The 15,260-nt window shown below is 58.5% G+C and overlaps 2 protein-coding genes across 2 annotated transcripts; both read right to left on the reverse strand.

The window, feature by feature from the left end:
• Positions 1–531: 531 nt before the first annotated feature.
• Positions 532–2,923, reverse strand: BKCO1_6500031 (protein bni4 p53858; the record flags this gene model as incomplete). The annotated part of the gene is made up of 4 exons (XM_020278234.1): positions 532–579; positions 634–998; positions 1,052–1,940; positions 2,009–2,923. 4 exons carry the CDS (start codon positions 2,921–2,923, stop codon positions 532–534), a joined length of 2,217 nt encoding a protein of 738 aa, XP_020126406.1.
• Positions 2,924–12,886: 9,963 nt separating this feature from the next.
• On the reverse strand, positions 12,887–13,951 carry BKCO1_6500032 (parallel beta-helix repeat protein; the record flags this gene model as incomplete). The annotated part of the gene is made up of 1 exon (XM_020278235.1): positions 12,887–13,951. One exon carries the CDS (start codon positions 13,949–13,951, stop codon positions 12,887–12,889), a length of 1,065 nt encoding a protein of 354 aa, XP_020126405.1.
• Between the last annotated feature and the right edge of the window lie 1,309 nt (positions 13,952–15,260).

The raw sequence follows: 15,260 nt of genomic DNA on the forward strand, positions 1-15,260 counted from the left end.
ACGGAAAGAAAAAGGGAGAGTCGACCGCGCGCCATGACAAAGACGTTCAGAGCTGCACCAACACTTATGACAAACAAAGAATACCGCCAACAAAAATGGCGGGTGACTCTTCAAAAGAGAGGCATGTGGGGAGAAAGACAGGATAGAGGGAAAAGAAGACATTGTCCGAGATGTCTATCTAGTGGTCTCCCTCCCGTTCAGAATATCCCTTTTTTCTGCAGCCCATCGATGATGTATCGCGTTTCCTTCGCCCACTCCAACTTACACGCACGAAGAATTGCTAGAGAACTGTTTATGGAGAGACGCAGTGAAGAAAAAAGAAAAGAGACCCTCGCTTGCAAAAGAAGACCCAGTGACACACAAAGCAGACGCAGGAAAGGAGAGATAACTTTCATCGTACCCAGGAAGCGAAGAAAAAAGAAACGAGATTGCCACTCGTAAATGCAGCTGGAAAGGTCCCCCAAACAAAGTAGAAAGATGTTGTTTGTTTTCGCCAAAGACGCCCGAGTTCCTGGAGAGGATATGCGGTCATTAGAAGAAATGTGTGTGAGGCTTCGACATCTCGTGGACTTCCATTTCCTGCACAATGTTAGCGGCCGGCACCTGGCGTCGCGAGGGACCGATGATACGCACCATCTTGAAGGTGTTGATCTCCTCCTTGATCTGTTGAGCAAGCAGCGGCGTGAGACGGTTGCACGTCGCAATGTCTCCCCGCCTGTCATACTCGGAACTGGAGAAGGCATCGTGGAATTGGATGCGGGGACTGAAGCTGATGTTGCGGGGGCCGCCATGGGGCGTGGTGGGAAGGCTCCTGGAGCTCCCGGCTGCGAAACGCGAGGCGCCCACGAAGTAGTCGTCGCCTCCCAGAGCCAGATTAGGTCTGTTGTCATCGCCCGGCGTGCTTGGTGCACTTGAGTTCGGAGTGTCGTGGTTGTGCGTGAAGCCCGGTGCGCCGTCCGCAGGACGAACCTGAGGCGAAGGGCTGTCTGTGCCAGTTCCTGTTCGGGTCAATATCATGTTACTAGAGCTGAGGGTCTTTCTTCCCACTCACTTTTGAGGATGCCCTTTCTGACGGCAGCCAAGACCTCAGCACGCTCCCTCTCGCCACCCATGATGCTCTTCCTCGAGCCATCGGCACCGGCACCGCCAACCGATGACGGCCGCTCGGATACTGAGGAGACCTCGAGCGAATTGCGCTCAAGCTTAGGAAAGCCAGTGCCACCACCAGCCTGATCCGCCGGGCTCACATTCACGTTCACCTTTTCCCTCTCAGCCTCCACATTGACCATAGACACCTGGCCCACAGAGGCTTGGACGGCAGAGTCCGCGGCAGGAACACCAATGACGGACTTTGGTCTGAACAATCCTTTCAACGAGCGACCGCCCTTCTTCATACCCTTGCCCATCTTTCGGAGCATTACCGATGCAGAGGATGCAGTGGATTGGATGGACAGGTTATCCGTGGAGCTAGAGAACACTCCTCCCTGACCAGAGTAGATGCTGTTGCCGATGCCAGCAGCTTCCTGCTTCGCTGCAATGGCCGCATCTTCCGGATCAATCTCCTCCTGCTGCTGAACCCTCTGGTGCATCCGTGCCGACGAGGCGTTCTCTACGGAAGCCTTGCGAAGCTCAGCTGCGCTGCCGAAAGAGAAGGCTCTCCGTAGGCGGGACTTGACGCCCTTCTCCTTCTCGTTCAGAGCCGTAAGATGTTGAGCAGCAGGGCTCTTGGCTCCGGCAACAGCATCGGCGGCTGACCCTCTCCCGGAGCTACCAGGAGGAGCTTCGGCACCGGAAGCTGTTTTCGAGAGAGGGGACGGGTTCGCTACACGCTTTGTCGCGTCCGTAGAGGATCCACGGGCAGGCACATTAGGCGAGCGGGATTGCTGCCCACCCTTGGGAGAAGGTGGCCCAGCAGAAGTTTGTGCATTGTCGCGCTTCGACTAAAAGTCTGTTAGCGTCGTCCGGACCGAGTTGACCCAAAATGGGCCAAAATCGTGGCATTACTTACGGAAGAAGGTCTGGTGGAATTGCTTCCCGATGAGATGCTCTCGCCACTGTTGTTCTTGTGAGCACCGAGCCTCGCATCTTGACGTTGCTGCGGAGCCCAAGTCGGGGTTCCTTGCTGGATGGTGACCCCCTCAAAATTATTCAAACTCCTCCGTCTATATCTTTTCGCCTGTTCCGAGTTTGCCCTAGGCAACACACTGTCATCCATGCTAGAAGTCCTATTGTGGCCTGGACGAGGGTTTGGTGCGTTATTCTTGTAGAGGTGGGCCACGCCCGCCATGCCAGAGCCCGACGGCGCTGCCGACTTGGAGTCCTGGGGCAATGACGGGCTGGACGGTCCGGAGGTGTTGCGAGAGCGACGGTATCGGTCGGGAGAGGTTTTCGCGGGAGTGTCGAAGGAAGTGAGCGTAAGGTCCGGGACCGATGTCGACAGGTTGATGGCCGACAGTTGCCGTGACGAGTCGACGCTCGAGCTCGCCGACTTGGTTCGCGGATGCGACAGGGCGGAATCGTCTTTCGAGCCGGAGCGTTGGCGTGTGGACGATTGATTCGAGGAGGAGGAAGAGGCCGTGGAGCCCGACGAGGACGAGGGGTGGGTTGCGTGGCCCTGCTTGGTCGGGGCAAGGGTGGTCGAGAAAGCCTGGGCCTGCGAGTAGGGGTTCACAGGTGCCGAGGTCGAGCGGTTCTCCTGGCGCAGCTGGGGTGTCTGCTGGAAGGCGTAGGCCTGCACAGGCGTTGCCGAGGAGCCTCTGTACCCTATGCCGCCGCCGGGGGTGTTGTAGTACTGGGTGCGAGGCATGTTGGAGGATCGAGACGACGACGACTGGTGGTGAGACTGCGCGTCGCCCGAGGACGAAGAGTGTAGCATAGCGATAGAGGAGTTCGGCTGGGTTACGGGCGCGAGTACTTCAGCCATCTGAGCGTGGAGGCCGGGCGTGGAGGCTGCAGGGCGGACTCTTGTCTTCCTGGCACGATGCGTGGGGACGACGGTCGGCAGGCCAAGGATCGACTGCGCAGCGGTCTGGTTTCGGGCGGCAGCAACGTCAGCAGCGCACGCGACAGCGGGCAGGTAGGGCAGCGCGAGGTCGTGGGGAGGGCTGGCGTGAGGCGGACAGGGTGGGCGCAGGTGCAGGAGAGCGAAGGCGTGAGGCCGGCGGTGCGGTGGAAGTGAAGTTTACGTACCCCTTTCGCTAGAACGCAACGAGCACCGTCGGGCGGGGATTACTCCAATGGGCGCAAGGAAAGGTACGATCAAGGTCTATTAAAACAGGTACAGAAGGCAAAGCGGCCGGCCGGTCTGGGCGGCGGATTGAGGTGATCGGTCAACGAGAGCGAAGAGTGTAGCGCGTACGGGCCCCCGAAGAGGCAGCGATGGCTTGTCAGGCCTGCATTGGACGGGGGAGCAGGCGGGAACTCGGGCGAGCAAACAGCACGAACCGTCGGCAGCTCAGCAAGAGAAAACACAACGACAATCCAAGACGGGGGAAACGTAGGGCGGTGCGTGGTGGACGGCGGCGGGTGGGTTTGGGTGAGGAGGCGGCCGTCATTAGGTAGAAGGGGTGAGAAGCCGCCGACTAGCGCAATTCGAGCGCCGAGCTGGCTATTCGCGTTCGGTGAGTAGCATGGGCATCGCAATCCTCGCAACGGTCGCCCTGCCCGCCCGTGCACCCGCGGCCGCGAGCAGCAGCCCAGCAGCCCAGCAGCCCAGCAGCAGCAACGCCAGCAACAGCCCCGCCGCCCGGCCGAGCAGCGCACCGGCAGCACATGCATGCGTAGCCGTCGTCGCCGTCGTCGCGTCGCCCGCGCCTGGCACCGTTGTCTCGCGCCGCCGCTGGAAACGCATAAGGCGCGCCTCTGCTGTTGTCGTGCCACGGCGCACTGGCCTGCGCTGAGGCCCGCCCGGCCCCTGTCGCGGCATTTGGCTGCCCGCAGGCCTGGCTGGCTCCGCTCCGCTCGCGCAACACACTCGTCCTGCGCAGCGCGCGGTACAGCAGCTGCAGCCTGCCAGCGAACGCCTCCACGCCCGTCCGCGGCTTCTCACCGACACCGCCGCTCGCCAGGCCTGCGCCGTATCGTCCGCGCTAAGCATTTCGTACTGCAGTGACGAGGGCCACTCGAGCCCTGCACCGCTGCTCGCCTGCCCGCACGCAGTGGGGCGCATGCCCGCCAATACGAGCCGCGAAAAAGGGTCGCCAGACCGCACGTCAAACGCATCCCATCGTTCATTCATCGGGGAGCCAGCCCGGCCGGTCAAGCTTTCCGCCAGGCGCGACCTGCGACGGCGGAATGCTGGAAGCGTGTGAAACCTCCGCGCACCGCTGACGCGACGGGCAAGCGGGCAGGCGGGCAGGCGGGCAAGCGGGCAAGCGACCTTCTGGAAGCAGGCCGTGGCCTCGCCGTCGCAGCACGATCGTGCGGTGAATCTCGTCAAAAGACCACGGACCACGGATCACGCTCCATCCGCCGAGCGCCGCGATAGCGTTTGCGCCGCCATGCCGAGTGCGCGAGCCGTGGGAGGCGCGCCCGTTTTGCGGAGTCAACAGAGCCGCAGAGCCGATGAGCGCAGTATCAGTCGACCGCCCAGCGATCAAACACATCGCAATTCGCGCGAGTCGCGGAGTGGATTCTCATGCGCAATCTCAGAGGGGGGCGATTTCCTCCGCCTCATCTCCGCCTGCCTGAGCGTCAGCCGGCGGCGTGCCCATTGAAACAGGCGCACAGGTATGGCCCACGCCCCCAGCTATATTGTGCCTGGCAGCAGTGCGCGGGCGAGGATATAATTAGCGGCCGGCCAGAGCGGGCAAAGTGCCCGGTTGATCCTCCACGTCCCTTTTTTGCGGTGGCCTTGCGTCACTGCGCGGGCGAAGCACACGCTGCATCGACGAACCTCGCCGCCGCTGCATCGCGGCCCAGCAGCAGCAGCAGCAGCAGGCCGAGCCGACTTTCATGTGAGGCTGTCTCTGCCTGCGACCCGTCCTCCAGACGCCGCCCGATCAAGCCACAAGCCGCGCGCAGGCCTGCGAGACGCCTGTGAAAACCCCAAAGCGCGTCGCCGCGGCGCCAATCAGAGCGCGCGCCGGGCTCCCCACGGCGGCGCGGAGGTGTAACATGCCCAAAGAGGCATCTGTAGGGGACGCCCGGCACCCGCGCCAGGGCACGCCAGCGTGGGGCGCGAAGCATGTGCGGTGGCAAGCAAGCACAGGACGGCCGGGACAGAGGCCTGAGGCGCAGCGCGGCCGGCACACAGTTAGTAGTCCTCAGCAGCAGCAGCAGCAGCAGCAGCAGCGAAGGCGATAGAAGAACGGGTGAGTTCTAGCCCTGCGGGCTTGACACGTCGTTACGTACATGCCGGCTGGAGCCGAAAGCAGAAACAGAGCCAGACACGCAAGGTGTTCCTTGGCTGGCCGCTCGATTCCCGCCGTTCCACGAATCTTCTCTGGCTGCGGAAGCAAATTGCGCTGGCCGTGAACGGGCATTCGCAGTCGCTGTGAAACCGATCGACCGGCCCTCCGCCGAATCGCTGGGACGCAGCGGCCGGGATGGCAGGCGTTGGCAGGCGTTGGCCCCAGTCCTGAAATCTCCAGCTCTTCTTCTTCATCGTCCTCTTCGTCACCAAACCACGGATCCGCCCTGGGGGGCACACGACACAGCTGACTGGCAGCAGCCCGCCCGTTGACCCGGGTTTGTTCAAGGAAGGCGGGCTCCCTTGCGCCGTCTGGCCGCGTTCCGGCAGCGTGGATCCGCCCTAGCACCTAGCACTCTCAGGACAACTTTCTCTCCGCCTCCACACGCCCGTCATGGACCATTCGGCTGCCTTCTCGCCCACGCGCGACACGTAATGCTCATCGCGGGATCGGTCGTCAGCCGCAGGTGCAGCGTCTCGAACGCGCGAAAAGACCGCACTCCGCCAGAGCTGGCTGCAGCCCGTCAACAGTTCGCGCGGCTGGAGTGTGACAGCTGCCGGCGTGAGTGGAGGAGGCCGCCTGGCGACTACACCGTGTGCCGAAACGCAGGGATGTGTGCTGATGTCCCGCAGTAGCCTCGACGCCTCGCAGACACCGAAGCAGCACTTGGCGGCCCGCTGTCGAAACGGCACTGGAGCGTCGGGAGAATCTCAGCTGCGGGACTCGGAATGTTTCTGAAACGACGCGAAAGCGCTCTCTGGCTGCCGATGACGACGGATCTGCGCGTGTCGCAATCAGCGTTGCCACGAGAGCAATCTACGTTTGGCGCCGGCCGCGAGGCGATTCTTTAGCCTGAGCTGCCGTTGAAATGGCAGGACAGCGCTCGCTCGACGGCGACGCGACGAGGGCCACGGCCGGCGGGCCCCCGCAGCGGGCTCCCTGCTCGCCTGCCTCTGTAGGATTGGCTCCTGCAATTCCCAGCCGCTTGGCAGCTCGACTCTTGTTTACTTTTTTCTTGTTTGCCTGCGATCGTCGCACTACACTGAAGAGGACCCTGCAGCGGGCGCGGCGCCCTCGACGAAGCCATGGGAAGGCGGGCAGCCAACCTCGGGGAATGCATGGCACGCGGTCGACACACACGCACGTCTCCCGGCCAGCCCCCAGAGCGACGCCGTGCTGAACAAGACTCGGAACGACGGTTTGCCGCGCTGCATCTTTGTATTCCCTGGCGTCCCGAGGCCATGCCGGGCGTTGCTAACGTGCGGCGCGGTAGGCATGGTGCTGCGCTTCGACGAAAGCGGCCCGCCTCGAGTCGCGATGCCTGCCTTCATGGGAAACGCTTCTTGGGCCTACGCCGTTCCGAGTCAGACTCCATCGGGAGCCAGGCCAGATCGCGACCCGGTCACCGCTTATCTTTCGTGGTGGGTATTTTGCTATCCATGGCGCGGATCGAGGGACCCTTTTCCGTGGACGCCGTATCCAGTTCTTCCGCATGACCATCGTGCGCTCCCGAACCCGCAGGCCCGCGAGATGCGCCGTCGCCGGTTGAGCTCGTTCTGCCGCGCGCCTGTCCCGCCGTGGACGCTTGCAGGAAGCCGGAAGCCGGAAGCCGGGGGGCGGTAGCCACAATCGACGTCGTCGGGTGCGGCGGCCTGCCGGGCTTTATTTCTTTATTGCCTTGCACACGCGTGGGCGGATCGGAGATGCTTATTGTTGCGTGTTCGAGCGAAGCAATCAATACCTAATAACCTCGACTTGCAGGCGAACATGGATGGGGCTGTCGCTGCCTTCGTCCGATGCACTATTGACCGTACCAACATCCGCCTCCTCCATGTAGGAAAGCTTGCGCTGATCACAGCAAGCATGCTGACTCGCAGTGCCGTCGGATGAAAGTTGTTGCTTGGCTGGGATACGTCACCTTCAACATCAAAGCGCCGCATGCTTCGCTGCTGAATCTCTCCCCTCGCCCACTCGCAAAGTGAGGCTGTGGTTCTCAGGGTCCGGTGTCGCAATCGATGCCCGTCCGAGTCAGCGTCCAGTCTCCACCCCTCCACACTGCTCAGCGTTTCCGCCTTGTGGACAGCCCAGCCATGGTCCGCTGGAGCTATCCCCTAGCCGTTTCCTCGGCGCGACTCGAGTCCTTTTGGGGGCCGTCTCCGATGCCCGCAGATTAAGTGTGAAATATATCTCCCGCCTCGGCATCGCTGCTGCTTCGAGCTGCCATGCTCCTCCCTACAGGCAAACACCCTCCCGCGCCACTGGCCGCAGCACCGTGTTGCGCTCGGCCCTGCATCGAAGCTTCTGTCGCAGCTCAGAGTTGAGCCGCGCCACGCGGATGCCGTCCCCACAACCACAGCTGCTCAAGGTCAAGCAATGTTCCACAGATGGCGACGCCTTCGCTACGGCGCTTTCCTTGTCTGCTGCAAGGGCCGTGGGCCAATGTCCAGTGTTTCGCTCCGTCTGGTGGTTTGATCTCAGGCCAGAGTTTACTGCGTACTACACGGTCTTCGGCGTCTTGAGGCGCCGCCCCCGATCGATTTTCCTTCTGAACCTTAATGCATTTCCTGGTAGAGCTGATCCTGGAGGTTGACTCTTAAGCTTATAATGGTGGCACTACCGTCTACGTCACGACATGCAACCACTTCTGGATTTGGACCGCGCCGCCTGCAATTTCTCATGCACCTGGGCACGAGATCGCGGCGTTTGCGGGGATGGTTGCCTCAAGCAACACGTTGCTTTCCCACCAATGGATGCTTACGGGTTGTTTACACGCTGGTGGAGGCGTGTTGCATGGCGACAACTAGTGCCAATGGAAGATCGTGCCCTGCATGCAGCTGCGCTGTCAGTGAGCCACATGGGAGACACCGCGCGCCAGTAGTCTCCGACGCGATGCTCAATTCATGCCCGACACCAAGCTGAGGGTTCCTTTCTTCACCGCGTCTGTACAGAGTAAGGCTAGCAGCCAAGCCTCGTATTCAGCTACCGAGACCCGCTATCGCTACAGTCGCTCAGGGCACCAAACAATCGCTTGTCACTCTTGGATGCGACTCCAAATCTGGGGCCCTATCTTTGACCGTGATCGTTTCCGAACCTCAACACCGGTACCGGTGACGTAAAGATGGCTATTCTTGGTATCACAGCCTATAAGAAGGCGGAGGATCCTCGCCAATACGGATCTATCGGATCTCCTGTGTATTCATGCTATAAGACATACTAATGCTGTGTACGGTGTCGAGAAGCGAGATCGGCAACTTTCAACACACACAAACACGCGTCTTACCAGGCACAGCTGGCAACAGTGGAGGATTGGACCTTTTCGGTGACAGCAGACAAGATACGAATACTATTCTTGGGGACATCTTCTCCACCAAGATGTTCTTCTGAAGATCGAATGCCAACGCAACAGTTCAAAAATATACTCTGCACGGCCCTTCTTTTTCTCCGCTGCCACGCAGGACTCAATGACGATAATGAACGACTGCCTTCAGCAATAGTACACAATATACAATACCCGCTTGCAGTGGATTCATCATCTCCACATGGGTTCCGCGGTCACAGGACTTTCGGCCATAGGCACTTTCCGTGTCATGCCACTGCAAAGAGGTATCTCGCGACCGCGGAGGACTGCGGAGTCGAGGGGCCACATTGATTACCTAGCGCCCACGGAGCGGAGCGGATGACATCCGCATTCTGCACAAGCTCCCACCTTGCTCTCTAGCTGTGGTGGATGTCATTCGTCCCAGCCATTATTCTTGGCGAGGAATCAAGCTTAAGGGGAAGGGAAAACCGCACTGTGGAAAAACCTCCGAACTATTGGTCATAGCGCTCGTCCCGCACCTTTCCATCCGGATGTCGCTCCGCATGCCAGACCCCTCGTACCCACAGCTCAGCTATGCCTTTTTCTCTTTCTTCAAAGCGAGCAACATGTCTCGCAGCCAGGCTCACTCCTGGGAGATCCCGAGGGCTGGAACCTCGGTACTACGTGGTGAAAGCGTCCACCGGGAATGCCAGCCGAGGACGTGTCCGCCACGAGGCGCTTTTCTTCACTCCCGTCTTACCGACCGGACTGCAAGTTGGCGGGTCTTGTTGACGCTGATGATTAGACTTGGTCGCTTCGGTTCTGTCTCACGCTCGTGCAATGTGTCCCCTGCATGCAAGCTCAAGGGAACCCGTCGTCTGAGACACCGCCCGCCAACTCCTTCCTCCGCCTGCGTGCGTTCCCGCCCCTTGTGTACATGTCAGACTGACTGTCTATCCTGCCTTATGGTTCTGTCATGTGCCAGCTGATGCCGTCGCGTCTCATAATCACGCCTTTTGTTTCCATCTTCTTCAAAGAGCTGAATCCATGTTCTATGAGAGAGTGCGCTGAACCGGACCACGGTTCAAAACACTTCAGGCAGAAGACCGCCCCACAGTTGTCTATGCCACCATATTCTGAGCGTCTCGTGAAGTCTCGGTTCTATCCTGCCGCCACAGGACGGTCATCCATTTTGGTTTTCGCCAGCGTGTTCATGGCGCTCTACCTCATGCTTCACTGTGACTCCACCGGGGTATTGTACAGTAACTTCGCCTTCTTCCGCATTCCCCTAGTGCTATTCAGCACCTTGTTGATCCACACTATCCATTTGCTGGACCTCAGAGCCTCTCCGTCGGTTTTGGTTGGGTAATATCGATGGTCTTTGCGAGCAGTGACTTGATCGAGAAGACCGAGCTGTCGAGGCAGTGCCTCAGGACAGAAGCCTAACGCCTAGTTTTGCGGGCATCCTTGTCACATGTTCGTCAGGAGCGGCTAGCGCTTGTACATCATAGGGCAAACAACTGGCCATGTACGTCCACTCGCAAGCGACGATGCACCACTTCTCATTCGCGCAGCCTTATGCAGATGCAAAGAAGAGGGAAAACGAGGCTGGAACCCGCCATTATGACCCCCGTGGATCAAGGAGGAGGTCTTGTTTGTTTTCCATGTTTCGGGACTGGGAACTCGTCAAAGCAACGACGTGCTCTGGGCTCACATGCCCACTGCGGGCAGTCTTTTCATCGCGGATCATACACTTATGACCACTACTGCTCCCAATGAGCCAATCAATCCGTGCACTTTTAATGGATGTCTGAACGCAGCCTTGCCGCTCATCTCCACTGTTGAGAAGGCAAATAAAACTCAAAACGACATCACGTATACACCAACCTTGCCCCTCGCCCTCTCGGTGACGACAACTGTGGATGGTCTTTCAGTCGTTGAAACCCCTCCAGGACTGATAACCGGACAGAGGCTGGAGTCATCATTGGCTGCTTGCTCCTTCCTTTCATCGTTGGATTTCTACTACGGTTTTACTGCTGGAGACGCTACCGCCAAGATGGTATCTATACACCATCATCCGATACATCATTGCCGGTACCCCGTGGAAACAGTGGAGGGCCAATGTCTGGTTCAGCATTTTCAATGGAAGAGTTTACCCACAGTGATCAAGCTCATTGCGATCAATCTACTGTCCAGCCACACAATGTTCCGCGTGATGCGGAGCTTCGTGTTCCAGAGCCTACATAATAACATCTTGATACCAGAGGTCCACAAATAGAGCACATTTCGCAACGGGTTGACCTTCAGGAGCCCACATATGGAGAAGAACAGGGATACCATCACTCCAGCGTACCAAACCCTAGCGGAAAAGATCTCGGAGGACGGCAACCAGATCATCCACAATCAGGACAAGCACTACCAGGACATGCGCAGATAGCACAGTCATCAACAAGAGATGAGCCATCCCCGCAGGCGCCCGACAAGGTTCCTCCAACTCATCCCTCGCACCCACCACCTCCTGCTGCTCCTTCTCTCGCAACAGCACAGCCGCTACCGCCATAACAAACAAAACACCGCACAAAACCACCATCACATGAAGCTGCATCCAAACATGTGACTTTCCAGGGTCCAAAAGCGCTGCACGACGGAAAACCGCGCAAGAATCCAACACCAAAAGCGAAGAAAGGAGCCGAAACACCATTCGCATTTCACCCAAGGCAAGATACAGACGACGCTCCTGGAATAGACCGACGTGGAAACTACCAAGCTACGAGACGGTTCAACGAATCCCGCCGTGGGGGAACTCGATCTGCTATCTATCCGCAGAACACCTCCTTTCCACAAGCTCCCGCTTAGGAGGCACAAACTGTAAATCACGCACGTAGAAACACTTTTCACGGTGACTCCCGACGGAAGAGCTCATTCCGCTTTCTAAGCACGAATCACTTCTTCTCCGCAAACCGACACTTGACCAGACAACCATTCAGCACTTTTTTTTCCATTTGCTTCGGCTTCCGACAAGTGTTCATCCTTGATCGCGTTCTTGGTATCGTTCAGTCGGTCGTACTGCGCAATGGAAATGTCGGTTTTGAATGGATTTCGCGTCTGTCTGCCGTTCCAGCTGGTAGCGGAGGGTTCTTCCCAAGGGCCCACGTGGTCCTCAAATGAGTACTCCAGAAGCCTCCTCTGTTTGAATGCAACTGCAACTCTCTCATGTTTGTTGTTCCTCTAAATCATGTTCAGTGAGTTCTCCCAGATTAGGGTGGTTAATTTTTTTTTTGTCCAAGAGCAAGAGTGCGTAGTAAGCAGCAACACGTACCCCCCCTTGGTTTGCAAGCTTGAAATGCTGCTCAGGCTGTTCGTTGACTTTTGAGGGCCCGCCTTAGCGGATGAACCAAATGAAGAGGTAATGTTCGTCTTAGGGGGGTTTTAAAACGCTGGGTTAGGAGGAACCCATGGACTACCGAGTAACGCACCGTGTTTGTAGCCTCTTTCAGCAAAACGTTGCCTGTCCATCATGGTTTCCATCACAGTGAAAAAGATGCCGCCGCTCGGGGCAAAACGCGGTCCGTACAGAGACGCGAACAAAAAAGTCAAAACGTACAACAGCCGGGATTCCCCAATGGTCACCCACTTGAGTACTAATCGGCCGGTTCGCAGCTTGAGTACGGCTGAGCGGACGGGAAGCCCTATATTCTGCGACCTATGGTCGTACGTGGAAAAACAAGCTGCAAACAAGGTATATGACTAGAGATTGACAGGCTGTTGACTGCCTCTCGACTGCAATACTCTATCGCGAACCGGTGTCCCCCCGCCGTACACATCAGCTCTGGCCACAGCAACCGCTCGGCATCCTCGGCCAAACCCCGCGCCATCTGCTGAAACCGGCCAATAACGGTCGGCTTGCCGTACAAGTGGAAGAGCGTTTTCATCCTTCCATTACGCACCAGGTCCGCTATCCGCTGGCGCTTCTTACGCCATAAATTCAAGGTGGACAGAACTTGACAGTACAAGTGTCTGGGTGTCTGGTGTAGTGTCTACTGTTTCAGACAATGTGAGGTCTCCTGTTCATCTTGTTCGGTCACGGCGAAAAGGCTCACTGTTCGTGTTTTTGAAACCATATATTTACATGTAGTAGTATTTACCTTTCCATCGACACAGTTAAGAAAAATGTTGCTCAGCAAATGTCCTGCGAAGCATCGCCCGACAGGTTCCAGGTGATGTTGTCACCGCAAGGCGACTCGCGGACGGAGTTGCCGTTGACGGTCAACGTGATGGAGATGTCGCTGGTGTTGGGGAACTCGTCGCGGGCCGAGATGCGCACCTCGCCGCCGCCCTCGACGGTGCCGGCCAGGATGGAGAGGTTGTAGCAGTTCTCGATGAGCACGGCGTTGTTCTCGTTGTCGGCGAGGTCGACCTCGGCGATCTCGGCGCCGCCCGACTGCGAGACGCAGAAGACGCCGCGGCCGCCGCCGCGGGAGACGACCTTGTCGACGTAGACGTTGGTGGTGTAGCTGCCGTCGGCGAGCTGGCCGGCGTTGTTGGCGAAGCGCAGGGTGGCGTAGCCGGTGCCGGCGCCGACGTCGTCGCCGTCGACGAGGCCGACCTGGGCGTTGGTCACCGTCTGCAGCAGCAGGCCGGACTCGCCGCAGTTGCGCGCGATGACCTGGTTGATCTCGAGCCCGTCGATGTTCCACGTCTCGACCGCGTGGCTGCCCGCGCCCGTCACGCGGATCGTGTCCATCTTGACGTTGCTGTTGGCGGCTTCGTCGCGGTCGAAGCGGATGCCCAGCCCGCCGCTGAGGTTCATGGTGATCTCCCCCAGCACCAGCCCGGTCGTGCCCGAGAAGCGCAGCCCGAAGTACGGGTTGCCCGTCATGGTGAGGTAGGGGATCTGCACGTCCGTCGTGTCCGTCGACTCGATGGACCCGCGTCCCGCGGCGGTGCCGACGTCGATGGTGCCGCAGCCCTCGAAGATGACGCCGCTGTTGAGGGTGATGGTGCTGGTCCCGATCGAGCCCGACGCGATGACGGCGACGCGCTGGCCGCTGCCGACCGAGTCGATGGCCGCTTGGATTGCGGCGGCGTAGTCGGAGCCCGAGTACACTTCGGTTGAGCCACTGGTGGCTGTGAAGGAGCTGCCCTCGCCAGTGACGCTGGCGTCTGGCGTGCCCGAGCCGCACTGGCCCTGGACTAGGGAGCCAAGGGCAAGGAGTGACGTGAGAATCGAGAATCGGGCCATTGTGGAGGTATCCGCCTGGTTAGTGAGTGTGGTTGATGGGAGTCACAAGCCGGAGAAGGGCATGCCATCTTTTATATACACTTTTCAACGAGTGGAAACAGTACTCCCTGGTCGAATGATGCGGAGACCATGCTCCGACGGCTAATGCGCATGTTTTACGCGTTGAAGAGGAAACAAAAGTACTGCAGGGTTGCGTTGCCGCCGGCTAACGCCAAGAATGGCAGTGCTTCAGAACCGGGGTGAGTGCCCACCCGGGGGATGTGAGAGGCCGGACCCACCAGTCTCGGCTGCTTTAGGCAGTCGACAAGCCTCGGCCAGCCCAAGAAAGAAAGGGAGAGGCACGCTAACCGTCGGCTGCGGAACCGTTTTGTAAGCTCCAGATTGGAGGACCCATCCAACATGGCGTAACCAGAAACGACAAGAAACATGACACGCCGAGCCGTCTTGGCTCTCCAACTCCCCTTTATCCTCTGTTCATCTCGCTGAAAGTTGTCCCGCCGACTCAGTCTGCAGATCAGACTGCGGGGTAAAGGTTCAAACACGAGGCCTCTTGGCTCAGTCTTGGCCACGACCCCTATAGCATGACCGCGAATTAGAATGAAACAGAGTCCGACAGATGCCAAACGAAACGGCGAAGAGTGGTGATGCGACCGGCCCGGCAGCCGTGCCGCCTTTGTCCATCAGTGTCGAGTATACTATAACCTCGTTGTTCTCGGCCGTTCCAATTCGGCGGAGTCCCACATTTCCCAAGCTCGCTTAGCTCTATGCTTGTATGTATGACATGAAGAATATTATTCCATGCATTATTTCCCGGTCAAGGTCCTGGTGGAGTGTTCTGTCGTCTGGTGGCAGTTTGGGCCTTTCGTCAACACTGGCTGTTTAAAGAGCAAACAAACAAAGCGGGGAGCATTCTTCACCGAACCCCAATTCTCCGAGCACGCGGAGATATACAGGATGGATTGCAAAGTACTGGTGTGTATTTTGAAAGCTGAGCTATCGCGGATGAGCTCGCCCGCCCACACTGAAACTGGCCAATGCCCAGCTAAGATTCCGAACATCTTCGTTGGCAGAAAATTGTAGCATATACTACTAACGTACGTTTATAGCAGTTATGTGAGTAAGAGGAGGATTGGTCCGCTTGTTTAAGGCTGTTGATTGATCCGATTGCTACTTTAGGCCTACCGTACCAAGTCCGAGATAGCCGTAGTGCGAGGGAGTGTCAACGTGCCCGGCTAAGCCACCAAGTTGTCTCATTGCTGCGCCAGCTAAATCAGAGCGAACAAGGTCGTTGAGGCCCACTGCTCAACAA

Source organism: Diplodia corticola (genome assembly GCF_001883845.1).
Source record: "Diplodia corticola strain CBS 112549 chromosome Unknown scaffold65, whole genome shotgun sequence".
In the NCBI taxonomy this organism is placed as follows: domain Eukaryota; kingdom Fungi; phylum Ascomycota; class Dothideomycetes; order Botryosphaeriales; family Botryosphaeriaceae; genus Diplodia; species Diplodia corticola.